This window comes from Dasypus novemcinctus, chromosome 13 (genome assembly GCF_030445035.2).
Source record: "Dasypus novemcinctus isolate mDasNov1 chromosome 13, mDasNov1.1.hap2, whole genome shotgun sequence".
NCBI lineage: Eukaryota > Metazoa > Chordata > Mammalia > Cingulata > Dasypodidae > Dasypus > Dasypus novemcinctus.
Genome location: NC_080685.1, coordinates 3387920 through 3403044, shown reverse-complemented (window position 1 = coordinate 3403044; position 15125 = coordinate 3387920). Strand labels below are relative to the sequence as shown.

The 15125-nt window shown below is 51.1% G+C and overlaps 1 protein-coding gene across 1 annotated transcript in view; it reads left to right on the top strand.

Moving 5' to 3' along the window:
• The window catches only part of KIF26B (kinesin family member 26B), a 468194-nt gene that overhangs the window by 227553 nt on the left and 225516 nt on the right, over positions 1-15125 (top strand). Inside the window, exon 4 of the mRNA XM_058309397.2 lies at positions 1405-1568. Coding sequence (XP_058165380.1) covers positions 1405-1568 — 164 coding nt within the window. The remainder of the gene's footprint in view (positions 1-1404; positions 1569-15125) is intronic.

Sequence of the window (15125 nt, the reverse complement as noted above, 5' to 3'; positions counted from 1 at the left end):
GTCGTTCCCTGACTTACCCAGCACGTGTTTCCTGGACCGTGGCTGCTCGAAGGGGAAGCTGGGCTCTTGGGGTTGGCTTTGTGGCGGGCGGTGCCCGGGTGGCATCGCGGACGCGCTTAGTGGTAAGCAGCGCACATGGCCATGCCTCGGTGTCCCCCCCACCCCAACAGCCTGCCTCGAGCCTCCAGGAGGGGGGCAGCGGTTTGAGGGTGCCCACGGCCCAGGGGCAGTGGAGGGCTGGCCGAGCGCAGGGACGTCCTCCAGGCGGTGGCACCTTCGCGGCCTGCTCTTGAGCGTCATCCTCGGCCGGGTCTCCTTCGGGCGCATTGGGGAACGAGAACAAGGATGTGTGTGTAAATCCAGCTTCCGAGGAAGCGGGGATGGAGCAGGGCTGGGGAGCAGGGGTGCTGTGCTCCAGGAGGGTGCAGCGCCGGGCTCAAGGCCAGCAGGGCCCCCTCACCGGCCCGCCTGCCCACTCCAGGGCGGACTCCTGACCGTTGTGTAGTGCCCTGGGGTTTCTAGGCAGGTAGAACCATTTTCCACTCAGCACTGAAGAGGCTCAAGCAGGCCGCGTTGTAGCTTAAATGAAACTTCCCTTTCATCTAACTAGAGGTGGTTTTTCTTTTCGTAAAAAGACTGACGTTTTAAAAGTAACAGGCTTTTGCAAATAATATGTTTAGATTTTGCCAGAGTAATTATTACCTTCGTTGTGGGATTAACACCTTTCAAAAAGTGTACTTGCTACAAAAGATTCTCATGTGGCCCAGAAGTATGGCTCTTCTTAGTGTATGGTAGAAATCTGAGGGAACAGGGGCCCAGTCCCGTCCACTAAAACTTCAGTTCTGAGGGCAAGCATTGCAAATAAAATGGGAGCTCTTTATCTTAATGAACCAGCAGGAAATGAAATCTGTTGAAATTATCTAAACTCTCCAAAAAACCACCCCCCCGGTCATTCACAGTGGCTTTCCAATTTCACTAGCCATCTAAGCCCCCCGTTCGCCCACCCAGGAAGGAAGCGGGCGGTGCTGGCCTCCTGCTGGCGGGCTCCTTCTCCCCAGGGAGGCTCCGCCTCGCCCCGGCCCCCGGCGGGGAAGCGCGGGGAGCCCTTCCCCACGAGGAACAGGCCCTGGGAGCCATCTGGGCTGCCGTGGGGCCAGGGCCCCGTGCTCTCCCCTCCAAATGAGGGGAGACGGACAAAACTGCCACTTACGGTGTCGGGGTAACTTTATTCCGTTGTTTTCGGTGAAAACGAGGAGGTGTCCTCATCAGAGGCCGGAAGTGGCCTGAGCACCCAGGCATCACCGACTGCGGGGAGGAACCCCTCCTTGCCCCCGGGGGCGGGCGCGTGGTGGGGGGACACGGGAGGCCACAGGCGGTCAGCTCGGTGTCCTTTCTCCTCGTCAGATCTCGCCGCTGATGCCAGAGCCGGCCCGGGAAGGACCGACGGACGTGGCGCTGGCCCGCTGCCCCGCGGACCAGCCCCTGGCCTGCAGCACCCCCGCCTCGCAGCCTGGAGAAGCCAGCGAGCCGCCCGCGGGGACCTCGGTGGCTGCCTCCTTCTTCGCAAGGTAAGAGGGTTCTGGACCCTCCACGCGTCCCCCGGTTTAGCCGAGACGCAGGAGCGCTGGGGCAGGTGACAGACCTGTTCAAACAGGGTCCCCCAGCCACAGCGCGGCTGGCATCTCGGGCTGCGCAGCTCCTGGCTCCGGAGCCGTCCTGTTTGCCCCTGGCCTGGACCCCCAGGTGCTGGGAGCTCTCGCCCCGTCCCCCGTTGTGACCACCATAAATGGCTCGGACACCTTGGAATGTCCCCTGGGCTGAAAAACCCCGCTCTGGGAATTCGGGGCTCCAGAGCTGGCCCTCCGTGGGCTGGGGGCTCCTGGTGGGTGCGGCCCCACGGTCTCCAGCCTGCCCGTCTCATTGCCGAAAATGCACGGCTGAAGAATGTTAACTAGACGGCGGCCCTTTCCTGCTGAGTAGACTGGAGGGAGCATTAGCTTGCTAATCTTAGAAACTTCAAGAACATGAGAAACAAAGAGAGAGGTATTTCAGCAATGCCTTCTGCTAACTTTAGTAGCGTGACCCCGGCGGGGCAGGAGACAGCACAGCTGAGCAGGAGAGGGCCTCGCCGTCTGCCTCAGGCTCCCTGTTTTGTGACCGGGGGAGCAGAGGTCCAGGAGGGAGAAACTGGGAGTGAGTGTGCAGCAGAGCTGGAGTTAGACGCCAGGCTCCTCCGTCTTCATCTGCTGGTCGGATCTTCACTGCCGAAAACCTTCTCTGTGTGAGACGCTCAAGTTCCTGAGTGAGTGAGGTGGGGGACAGATGGCACAGGTGTGAAATCAGAAGGCCCTGTGGGGTCGAGGTCCAGCTCCGCCTCAGTTTCCTCCTCTCTGGCATGAGGTGTTAATCAGCAGGTATTAATCTGAGGACTAAGATAAAACGACTGTAAATTATAAAGGGTTGTACCAAGCGTGTGAGGAGGAACACTGTGTGGCTTTTCTCTTGTCCTTGTGAATGGGAGCAACCAGAGGGCCTGTAGGAGGACAGGCTGTTGCTAGAGGAGCGTGCTGCGGGCGCGAGGGGGCTGATATCCAGGATCAAGGCACAGCAGGGCAGCGGACAGGGCGTCGCGGCCGGGTTTGAGGCTCGGCCTGCCCCCGGGCACCATGTTTTTGTCCTCTGAGCCCTGGGCTAACCTGAATGCATGGGGAACAACGGGAAATGGCGGCTCGCTGCCTGGGTGGGCCGCCGTGTCCTCCGTGCATGAACCTCCGTGTCTCTGGGCCCACAGAGCAGGGACCCCGAGCTCACGGGGTTGCCAAGCCTGCCCCTTTCAGGGAGGAAACGGAGCTAGCTCAGGTGATGAGGAAGTGCCCCCAGCGCTGCCTTCCCTGGGCCCGGAGGGTCCTTAGAGCGCGGCCCGGGTGGGAAGTGGGCGGTGCTTGCAGAGCGGTGAAGGGAATCAGGCGCGTCTATTCCGGAGAAAAGGTGTGGAGGCACGTCGTAGCAGCCCTCGCCTCTCTCCTGGGCCATCGTGTGAGAGGGCTTTGATGGACTCTGCAGGGCACCCGAGGGTACGGGCAGGGGTTGACTGGCCTCTGGTGGTCTCCGGGAGCTCCATCTCAGCTCAGACGGAAGGAGATCCCGCTGACAGCTCACACTGACCCAGAAGAGAGTGAAGGCCCCGTCAGGGAGAGTGACCAACTTTGTGTTGACCGATCCCTGGCCTCACTGTGGGGAGAACGCCCGGGGCCCAGATGGAGTTGATCTGTGGTGCGCCATCTTGAATGAGGAGAGCCTTCCGCTCAGCGCCAGCCACAGCGCTTTTCAGATTTCTCATGCTCTGAAAAACCCAGGAGAAGGATTTGAAGCAGGAGGAAACGAGGTGAGGGCTCCTGATGGGCAGTGTGGAGGGAGAACAAGTGTTTCCTGGTGCTCGGAAAACAGCAGTTTCTTTAGAGCCAGGGACGGGGTGCCAGAAGGAGAGGGGCCCCCAAGCTCCTGAGTCTCCCTGCTCGAAAGGAGGGTCTCCGAACCAGCCAGCCGAGGAGGGGGTGACAGGCACCGCCCTCTCTGGGAACCTTGCTCATACAGGCAGGGCACGGAGCGCAAACTCTGCGGTGAACCCAGAATGGGTGCGCCAAGGACGCAGGGGGAGGCCCTGCAGGTGTCGTTAGTGGTAAACGAAGGCTCTGAAGCTCACCGCTTTGCCGTCGCACGCGCTTGTGTTTGGAGCTTCCGAAGAGCTAGAAAGGATCCACGGAACGGCCTGAGTCCTTGCTACTTCTTGTGTGGGGTACGCCGAGAGCCCCGGGAGCTGAATGCGTAGGGTGCCAAACCCTTGGTTGTGTTAAAGGGTTTCCAGGGAAGAGTGGGGAAATTCCCACGTGGAGAAGAACAGTAGACGTATGTACGGTGTCCCCACCCCAGCCGTGGCCCTGTCCTGCTCCGCTGACCACCGCAGTAGTAGCTGGGGTCTCGCCCCTCCCCGTGAGGGGGGCTGCACTGGAACAAGCTCCCTGGCATGACGCTAGCCTAGCGCCGCAGACGGAGCACCTTTCTCCAGGCCCCGCGTCCAGGGCTGGCGCAGGAGCGCACCTCACTCCAGTTTCGCCCCAACAGAGCAAGGCCGGCTTATGCTGCCGGCAGTACACCGAGCCGGGTGTCAGATGTTGCGTTTCCGCTAAAGCAGAGTTGGTGTGCGCAGCTGTCCACTGACGTGAAATCTGGGTTTGTTGCTTCTGCCAAAATTAGAAACACTCCCCTGGTCATGGTTCTATACGGAGAGCAGGGGTCGCACTCTGCATCGGGGTTTTGGGGCGCAGTCAGCTCCTGTGCCTTCAGTTTGTGTGCACCACGTGTCATCCTCGGCCTGCATGTGTGATGGACACGCAGGCCGCCCAGAGGAGCCTGGAACCCGCCTGGAGCTGCACTCAGGGGCCACCCCAGGACACGGTGCTGGATTCTTCCCTCCCACACGGGGAGGAGCCACGTGCCGGGTCCACGGCTGCTGCGGCTGTGCTGGGGCCTGAGCTCTGCGCACCCACCACGCCCTGCCCCAAGCTCTTTCCTTGCAGAACCTCCTTACGTGTAGCCCCCCGAGACTGACCCTGTCTCCCTCTTTTGCGATAAAGCGAGAGGTTTCCTGAGGTCGTAAGGGACCCACAGCCACGCAGTGGGAAGCGGCGCCGTGGGCCTTGAGCCCGACGCTAAGCACGCTCCCCAGTATGTAAGCTACTTCACCGCAGGCTTTTCACTGTCACCCTGTCCTGCGGTCACTGCTTCTAAAACACATTGGAAATATGTGGCCCTTGTGATGTTTGGTTTATTTTTTTTGAGAAGATAAGTAGAACAAACAGTTTGTTGAAGGTTGCAGATGTCCACTGTTCCTTCTAAGCTTCACCTGTCTTCTAAACTTACTTTTCAGAGCTATGGGTGGACCTTGTTGCATCTCAAACACGATATCGATAAAATAAGGATTTGTAGCTGGGGAACCAGTGAGGCTTGCGGCCAGTGCTGCTGGCCCATTGTCCACCAGCCGTTAGGGGCCTGTGACGAGGCGAGCGAGAAAGCGAGAAGAAATACAGAAACTGGGCGTAAGCGCGGAAACTTCTCTGGCAGGTGGCAGTCATTTCATTCTGAATCTAAGAATAAATAATTGGGGCTTTATATTTTACATGTAATTATCCTTCAACACAGTTTAAGAAACATGGCTTTGAGAAATGATGGAGCCCAAAGCACTGACCCTTTTAAGCCTCTTGCCAGAATTTCTTTGCAAGTTGGGTTAAATATCAGCGCCGTGGTAAACTACCTTTACCTCGGAACCTCAGTACCCTGTGTTTGTGTAAAACACATTGATAGTGAACCCGTAAAAGAGATTGGCAAAATTGGTCCACAGAGTGGTTAACCATTGTGTGCTGGCAGTGAAACACCAAGAGCATTTCAAGCGGGACAATTTCCTTTGCACAGTCCACCTTGGTGGGATGTGGCAAAGGAGGGTGTGATTAGATTTTCCATTTGTTGACTCACTTTAGATAAAGGTGTTTTTTTTTTCACTTTTTTTACATACAGTACCTTGTAATGTATAAAGTGAATGAAACCCACTAAAAATTCTTGGGCGAAATGCTAACCTTAGCAGGTTGAGGTAGCAAATATTCGTTTTTATTTGAAAAGCAGTGAGTGGCTTCTGGAGTACGCATTGCATTACCCTGAACCTGGTAAACAAAATGAATCTTTGGGATAACCTCTTTTCTCTTTGGTGTTCATTTTCAAATAACCTGAACAACTGTTAAAATCCTTTTATTCATGGAGAAAATGATCCTCTAGAGGATTTTAGTCTTCATTCAGAACAAGTATTAGGACAATAGTGAGAAGTGCCAACTACCACATGAGCTTTTCAAAGACAATTTCGAGTTTTGGCAGAGCTGACGAGCACACATGTTTTCAGTTTTGCTTTCAGACGTCACTTCTTCCTGGAATGTTTTCATCTATAACTTACGTCCAGTTTACAGTCTTTGTAAGACTGTATCTTCTACCAAATTCAAATAAAAATTTGTATCTCTAACTGCCAGCCAAGCAATTCCTCCCGCTGCCCCATATATCTCAGCCCCTCTCAGCCTGAAGCATTCGGAGTGGACGTCGTCCCAAATCCCTCGAGATTGAGGAGTGAGCCAACAATGGGAGTGTGCGGCCACAGACCAAAGTGGATTCGCTGTTACTGTAGCTGTTACCTGGTGTTAGCAGGAGAACCTGTACACTGACCTAAAGACAGTGGTTGCCGGGGTGGGGGGCGGCGGGGATGAGTAGGTGGGACACAGGGCATTTTTAGGGTGATACTTCTTCCGTGTGATACTGCAGTGGCTGACACATGCCATTATACATTCGTCAAAGTCTACAAAACTGTACAGCACAAAGTGGAACCCATCATGTCAACTGTGGACTTTGGTTAGTAGCAGTGCTTCCGTATTGGTTCGTCCATTGTAGCAAATGCAGCACACTAATGTAAGACAGTAATAATAGGGGAAACTGTGTGTGTAGGGGTTATAGATGGGAATTCCTTATACTTTCAGGGTAATTTTTCTGTAAATCTAAAACTTTTCTGAAAATACTATGTATTATTATGAAAAGCCTACTCAGAAAACAAACAAAATCTCTCCTGGGTCTGGAATTTTCTGGATAAATTTTCATCTTCACCTTAATATAGGGGTTGCCCTCACACTCCTTTGGTGGGCTCCATTTGTTCTACTTCTCTTCTCCCTTACTTCCTTTCACCAAACTCCTCGCCTTTTGCCTGAACGCATTCCTTCCTTGGGGGTGTTAGGGTATCCTTGTCCATCTTGACCTCTTTCTCCAGTGGTGTTTTAAGCCATTCCCGTTACCCGAGAGTGTGCCCCCAGCCCCTTGAACACGCCACTGGTTCCATGAGCATCCCTCGAGGCCAGAGGCTGCTGTGGCCTGAGGCCGAGGCCAGCTGCAGGCCGGGGTCGCTGGTCTGAGCCAGGGCAGCTCTGGGGCCCTGCTCTGGGTGCACGGCTGTGCTCCGGACGTCCGGCTCGCACTCTGCAGGGCAGGCCTGCCTGAGAAGCCCTGTCCACGGTCTTTTGCGAGCCAGCTCCACGGTGCCTAGCAAACGCCCAGCTCTGCAGCGTGCCCAGCCCCTGGCACTGCCCGAGTCACAGGGCATTAACGCTGGGTTGTGTGCCACGAGTTCACCGACCCAGAGGGCAGGTCTCTTGTTTTCCATCAGGTCTGGTCCCTAAGGATGCTCCTCTCCTCCCCTTATAAAGATACCAGCAGCCCTTACCAGAAAAAAAAGGAAAAGAAACCATCCGAACCATGCTCAGGTGATCTGGAGAGAGAAGAATGGAGGAGGGTGTGCAGATCCCCTCTTCCCACCAGTCCCTGTGGTGAGACAGGGCAGCAGGGGAGCCGCAGCCTCTCGTTGTGTAGACCGGGGCAGGTGGTTTAGCACCATGGCCATTAGGAGACCTCTTCCCCCAAACCCTACGAGCTTTGAGGAGCCCCAGCTGGGGAGCTTCTGTGTTTCCCCCGTTTCTTGTCCTGCCTCTGCTGGTGCTGATCGCACCTCCCCTTCTGCCGGCCCCTCTGCTCTTGCTGGGGCTCGTTGGCCCCGTGTCGGTCCTTTTCTCCTCTCTACCCACCCCCTCCCAGCTCTTTTCTGTGGGTGCCACTGAGCTCCTTTGGGATATAGTGCGCAGATTGCTTGGGGACAGTGGCATCTGGGAGGGGGCAAGCGGGGCTGAGGTCTGGCCAGCGTCCTGCTGGCCCAGCCGAGGTGGCCCGCAGGGCTCTTCTGCCCGAAGAGGACATTTTTCCTCACTTGCCAAGGCTCCGTCGGGCGAGTGCTGCTCCGGCCCCTCTGCCTTCTGGTAGCAGTGCTGGGACAGTGCTCCTTTTTTTTTTTTTTTTAAAGTTTTATTGATTTCACCACCTTTCCCCTTCTCTCTCCTTCCACCCTGCTGTTTTTGCTGTCTGTGTTGTCTTGTCTTCTCATCTTTCTCCTCTAGGATTCACCGGGATTCGATCCTGGAGACCTCTGATGGGGAGAGAGGTTCCCTGTCAATTGCGCCACCTCAGTTCCTGGTCTCTGCTGTGCTTTACCGTGACTCTCCCCTTGTATCTCCTTTCATGAGTCACCATCTTGCCACATGACTCACTTGCGCGGGGCACTGGCCCACCACGCGGGCACTCGTGCACATCACACAGGCACTGGCTCACCACGCAGGCACCAGCTGGCCGTGCAAGCACGCTCACTCTTCTTCTCTCCCACCAGGAGGCCCCCGGGATAGAACCCAGGTCCTCCTGTATGGTAGGCGAAGCTCCATCAGTTGAGCCACATCCGCTTCCCTGGGGCCGTGATCCTCGACGGGCTGAACTGGCAGCCAAGCCTCTGGATTTCTAGTTAGCTTTACTTTTCTAGAAAAGACTTTTTGGACTCCTTGGAAAAGACACTCTGACTCATGTGTATTGATGAAACGAATTTTTAGGAGTCGCAGTTTACGAACACAGTTTCCCTTCGGCTCACACGCTATGCAGTATCACAGGAAAACATTGAGCAGGAGCCAAATGCGTTTAGAGTGCCATCAGGTGCCTCAAGGGCCTGGGGCATTTGCATGAAAGAGTGCGGCCAGGTTGCTGGTGGACAGCAGAAGCACCGGGGGCCACAGGGCAAGGTCTGCTGTGCTCCTCTGTCTTGAACCTGCATCGGAAAGCAGGTCAGGGTGGCTCTCAGCTGGGTGGGCTAGATGCCCGGGTGTGCAGACCGTGCAGCAGAGGCCTTCAGGCGTGGCGCGGCCCTTTCTGAGTCGACCTCCACCAGTGAAAACGGCCAGTGTCTGTAGCCCCTTTTGGTCTGCTGCAGGGGAATGAGTAAAATGGGGCATTTTCTGACTAAGCAAGTCTGTTGCCTGACCGGTTGCCAGCTGGTGTTGGCAATCCGTTCATAACATGTGGGAAACATTTGTGCAGCTTTGCCTGTGATGAAAACCCAATTCATGCCTCGTGTGGGCGTTTGAAGGCAGAGCGATTTCCGTGAGCCCCAAGGACCCCAGGGGCTCCTGTCAGATGTTCTCAGGGGTAGGCGTTCGAGTTGTACGTTCTGAATGCCTTTTTTATTGATATGAGGGGACGGAGAAGAGGGGTAGATACTGGATAAAGGAAGGAGAAGGACTTGGAGATAGAGCACATGGGTTGAAGCCACAGCCTGTCCCTGGCATTGTGACTTTAGGCAAATAAGTAAACCTCTCTAATCCTCAGTTTCTTCTGTTATAAGGAGATAATCATATCTACTTCATGGGATTATGGTAGGATTAAATGAAAATGTGACAGTGCTTTGTAACCGTCATCTAAATCCCAGAGATAAGGGGATGCTTACTGTAAGGAGGATGGAGCACTGCCCTCAGTGGAAATCCCGCGAATCCTCAGCTTTCTTGTTTGAGTAGATGATTTTTTTTTTATTAGAGAAGTTGTAGGCTTACAGAAAAATCATGCGGAAGATAGTTCCTGTATATCCTCTCTCACATACAGCTGTCCCTCCTATTAACACTTTGCATGCCCATGGCACCTTTGTTAGAATTGATGGAGCAATGTTATTATAATTCTATTAACTATAATCATTTACATTAGGGCTTACTGTGTTGTATAGTCCTATGGTTTTTTTTTTAAATTTATATTCCTTTAGCAGTCTATTTTACTTTATTCCCCCCACCCCCATTTGTTGTTTTTGTTTGCACTCGCTGTCTGTTCTCTGTGTCCATTCGCTGTGTGTTCTTTCCATGTCTGCTTGTTTTTTCTTCTCATCTTCTCTTTAGGAGGCCCTGGGAACTGATCCTGGGACCTCGGGAGTGGGAGAGACCCGCACTTGAGCCACCTCAGCTCCCTGGTCTGCTGCGTCTCTCACTGTCCTCTGCATCTCCCTTTGTTGTGTCATCTTGCTGCACCAGCTCTCCGCAGTGCAGGCCAGCTCGCCTTCACCAGGAAGCCCCGGGAATCGAACCCAGGGCCTTGCATATGGTAGATAGGAGCCCAGTCGCTTGAGCCATGTCCGCTTCCCAGTCCTATGGTTTTTTAAAAAAATTATTATAACATACAACCTAAAATTTCCCCTTTTAAGGAAAGGATCTACCTTCATTCTTTTGCATACGGACATCATTTTTCCAACACCATTTTTAAAAGAGAATATTCTTTCCACCAATGAGTGAACTTGTCACCCTTGTCAGAAATCAGTTGGCTGTAGGTATGAGGGTTTATTTCTGAACACACAATTGGATTCTATTGCCTATGTATCTTTCTTTGTCCCAGTACCAAGATGTGTGATTACTGTAGCTTTGAAAGTTTTAAAATTCGGAGGTGGGAGTCCTTCCAACTTTGTTTTTCTTTTCCAAGATGGCTTGGCTATTCAGGGCCCCTTACCCTTCCATATAAATTTGATGGTTGGCTTTTCCATTTCTGCAGAGAGTGTTTTAGAACTTTGATTGGGATTGCATTGGCTCTTTAAATTGCTTGGGATCGAATTTATATCTTAACAATGTTTAGTCTTCTAACCAATGACCATAGAATGTCTTTCCGTTTATTTAGGTCTTTGTTGATTTCTTCTAGCAATGTTTTGTAGATTTCCATGTACAAATTCTTTACATCCTTACTTAAGTTTATTTCTAGACATTTGGTTCTTTTACTTGCTATTGTAAATGGAGTATTTTATTGATTTCCTTCTCAGTTTGTTCAATAGTAGTATATAGAAATGCTACTGATTTTTGCATGTTGATCTTGTATCACACCACTTTGCTGAATTTATTAGCTCTAGTAGCCTTGTGGATTTATAGGATTTTCTCTGTATAAGATCACCATCTGTAAATTGTGTAAGTTTCCCTTCTTCCTTTCCAATTTGGATACATTTTCTTTTTCTTGCCTAATTGCTCTGGTTAGAGCTTCCAGTACAGTGTTGAATAACAGTGGTAACAGTGGGCATCCTTGTCTTGTTCCTGATCTTAGAGGGACAATATTCAGTCTTTCACCACTGAGTATGATGCTAGCGTAGGTTTTCCTATATGCCCTTTATCACGTTGAGGAAGTTTACATCTATTCCTAGTTTTCTAACTCTTATCCAGAAGGGGTGCGGGAGGTCATCTGCCTTTTCTTTGTCAGTTGAGATGACAGTGTTTTTTTTTCCCTTTGTTTCATTACTCTGGTGTATTATACTGATTGATGGTCAGTGGGATTTACCATTTGACCATGGTGTACAATTCTTTTCATGTTCTGTTGGATTGTTGGATTCAGTGTGCTACTATTTTGTTGAGGATTTTTGCATTATACTCATAAGGTATGTTGGTCTGTAACTTTTTTTTCTTGTAGTATTTTTATCTGGCTTTGTTATAGGGTGATGGTGCCCTCATAGAATGAGTTATGAAGCGTTCCTTCTTTTTCTTTTTTTTTTTTTTTGGAAGAGTTTGAGCAAGGTAGGTGTTTATTTTTCTTGGAACGTTTGGTAAAATTCACCAGTGAAGCCATCTGGTCCTGAATGTTTCTTTGTTGGGAGATCTTAGATAACTGATTCAATTTCTTTACTTGTTATTGGTCTGTTTTTGATCTTCAATTTCTTCTTGAGTTATTTTAGGTAATTTTGTTGTTGTTTCTAGGAATTTGTCCATTTCATCTAGGTTATCTAATACGCTGGCATACAGTGGTCTAGTATCCTTAGATCCTTTTTATCCTTTTCATTTCTTTGGGGTCAGTGGTAATGGCTCTCATTTAATTCTTTTTAATGGCTGCTCCTCTGCCTGAATCATTTCTTTTGCCTTCAAGACAAGATCACCGATTCTTTTTTCTACCGGCTCCAATGTGTTGTTGAAACCCACTAAGGAATTTTCATTTCAGTTATTATGGTTGTCTTAGTTTGCCAAAGGGCTGCTGATGCAAAGTACCAGAAATGTGTTGGCTTTTATAATGGGAAATTTAGTAGGGTAAAAGCTTACAGTTCTGAGGCTGTGAAATGTCCAAATAAAGCACCATCGGAGATGCTTTCTCACCCAAATCTGCTACTGTTGATCCTAGCATCCTGCCATGGGGCAGTCAGCCAAGACTGTGGTCCTGCCATCTCACGTTCTTCTTGGACTCAGCTGTGGCTGATCACCCATCCCTCCCTGTGCTTTGGTGTTCTGAGCTCAGCTGGGGCAAACCTGGATTCCTTCCTCTCACATGGCTGGAGCAAATATGACAGCTTCCTTTTTCTCCTGTTGTTGTGTGTGTGTCTCTCTCTGTCTCCATTTATATCAGACCCAGCAAGAGGGCTAATAATTACACTTTACACCAAAAAAACACAAACAACGGAAGAAAAGTATTAGCTGAGAAAATATCTTTCTTTTTGGGATTCATAAAAGAATTTCCAACTGTCAGAGTAGTCCAACTCCAGTAATACTGTTTGGTTCCTTTTTAAAAATTGCTTTTTGATTCTTACATTGTTCATTGTTTCCCTGATATCCTTTAGTTCTTAAAGGTTTCTTTGATCTCCTTGAGCATACTGAGGATCATTTTAAAAACTATGTCCAAAGCCTGGTCTTCTACATTGATGGTTTCTAAGTTTTTATCTTGTTCCTGTGGGAGAGGCATCATTTCCTGTTTCTTTGTCTTGGGATCTCTCTTGCACACTGTACATTTTAATATTTAAAATATTACCTCTGGGATTTAGTCCCTGACCTCTTTGCTCCTTAAATTTGTATTCCTCTAGTGACAGAGATTTTCTTGAGTGCCAGGAACTAACAAAAACAAACCAAGGCAAAAAACGCCTTTTACCAAATTTTCAAAATGGCTCTACATTGGACCATGCTCTCTTCAGAGTTTATCCCTCCTACCAAGTGCAGTCTGAGATGAAGGTGAAGTGTAGGGACCTGCCCGTCTTTTCTGAGCCTGCTGAGGTGTCTTCTGGGCTGGTGCTTGCTCGTGTTCTTAGGAATTCTCACGTTTCAGGAATTCCAGTGCCCCCTCCACTCTCCATGAAATAGACTTCCCTCTGTTCAGGGTGTGTGTGTGTGTGTGTGTGTGTGTGTGTGTGAATGATTACTTGCACTACTGTATGTCCTCAAGCAGGTAGCCCCATCCCACCCCACCCCTAGCAGCTTTGACTTTGCTGTTTCTTGTACTGCTGAAGTCGTCTGCAAGCTGCTTCTGCTGCAGGGTAGGTTCTGGGAGCACAGATTCTGGTAGGGGGAGTCAGAAGTGGATTTTCTGATTCAGTCTTTCAGATTACCACCAGATTGATGGGCACTGACATACGAGCATCCCGTTAAGTGCATAGAGGCTACTCTACTCCCCGTGGACAAGGCCGAGGACCCAAGTGGGAGCGTGGCCTGGCTCCATACCATGCGGGAAGGGTCCAGCAAGGGTGCCGTGAGCTTCTCCTACTGCTTTTAAAGCTGTTTTCCCAACTCAGAAGTCACCTAGTTGCTGTAATGTCTGTTTCCCTAGTTTTGAAGATGTCTCTCTCAGGTTTTGTGGGTTCAGTGATTCCCTGGGGGCATGGCACCCCGGAGCACCTTCTGCCACCATCTCGGTTTGTCATGCCACCGTGCTTGTCATGCCTCCCTTACAATGTGTTTACCAGGTGCTTTTTCATCCTGCCCAGGGATGCCCGAGGGCCCCTGCGGCCGTCGTAAAGGTCTGACTTTGTGCCTGAAAGCAAACCCCGCCTTCTCCAGGAGGCAAGGAGCACAGTTGTTCTTACAGCCTCAGCCATTCACAAGTGGCACCGTGGGAGATGGGCAACGCCAGTCGCCCAGGAGAGTCACCCTGCTCCCGAGCTGTATTCCACTGGCGCTCCAGTTAGCTTTCCTTTTGAAGGGTTCCATTTTTTAGTTTTATGGCACTATTTCTTTTGAAGAGGTTCCATTTTTTAGTTTTATGGCACTAGAAAATCTGGTCTCAAAAATAAGAAAAAAAAATGAAATCAGGAAAGGCAGAGAGAGGAAGGAGCTATTAAGAATTCTGTTATCATCGAGTCTGGTGGTGGCTCAGGTGTAGGGAGCTGGAATTCTAACATGACACTGCCAGTGAAAATTAACCAAAATAGTACAAAAGCATATGAATCGATCATTTCTTCTTTAACACCCTTATGGTTTGAATTATGGCCTGAAGATGGAGGATGGGATGACATGGGGTAGATTCAGAAACTGCGAAGGAGAGCTGTGTACACCAAGGAGAGGCCAGATGATGGTGCAATTTCACCTGCTCTACATTTCTTTAGTTTTTTTTGCTAGTCTGTACTTCTACCACCTCCTATTACAATCCTTCTAACTTATTTCCTTTCTTTAATATTTATTTGAAAAGAACATCCTGACGTTTTGGAGGGTTTCCTATATGCTGCATGCTATTCTGAGTTCTTCATGTGCATTGACTCTCAAAACCAGCAGAAGTAGCTTGGCCAAGGTCACCCAGCCAGCGGGGGATGAGCACGTGCTGGAGCCAGGCCGGCGGACGCAGAGCCCTGGAGCCGCCACGGACGCGTCCTAAGGAGGGGATGTTGTGTCTGCTCGTGGCCTCGTCCCAGTGCCTGAAGAGCACCCGGGAAGGATCTGTTCAACAGGTGGACAAATGCCCATAGTCCCTGTGTGCTTCTGCCTCCCAACTCGAGAGGGGCTCTGGGCGGGGGGCGTGAGGACATGGTCTTGCTACCCTGGTAAGTGAGCCAGCTTAGGGGAGGGAGGCGGCGCCGCGCAGAGCTATGGGGAGACACGCTGACCCACTGCTCTGTGGTCTTGTAGTCTAGTTAGTGACTGACACACAGACAGTGCCCTGAGTGGAGGTTCTCCAGCGACGTCCCAGCTGCTCCCTGCGGCCTGTCCCTTCCTGTTCCTTCCCTGCCGGCCACGCGCTCCTTGCTTGCCTGCTCTGGGGACACCAGCTTTGCTTTTCTGCAGTGTTAAGACCGCTTTTCTCCGCATAGGTGTTGCTTTTTCCTGTTCCTTCCTCTCTTCCCCAGGAAACCTGCTTTCCTCACCCTACCCTTCCTTCAGAGCCTCCCTCACATGCCACCTTCTGGGTCCGTGCTTCTCTGACCTCCCCATTTCATGCCTTGACCATCCTCCCTCTGTGTCCCGCCCCATGGTCCCACGTTG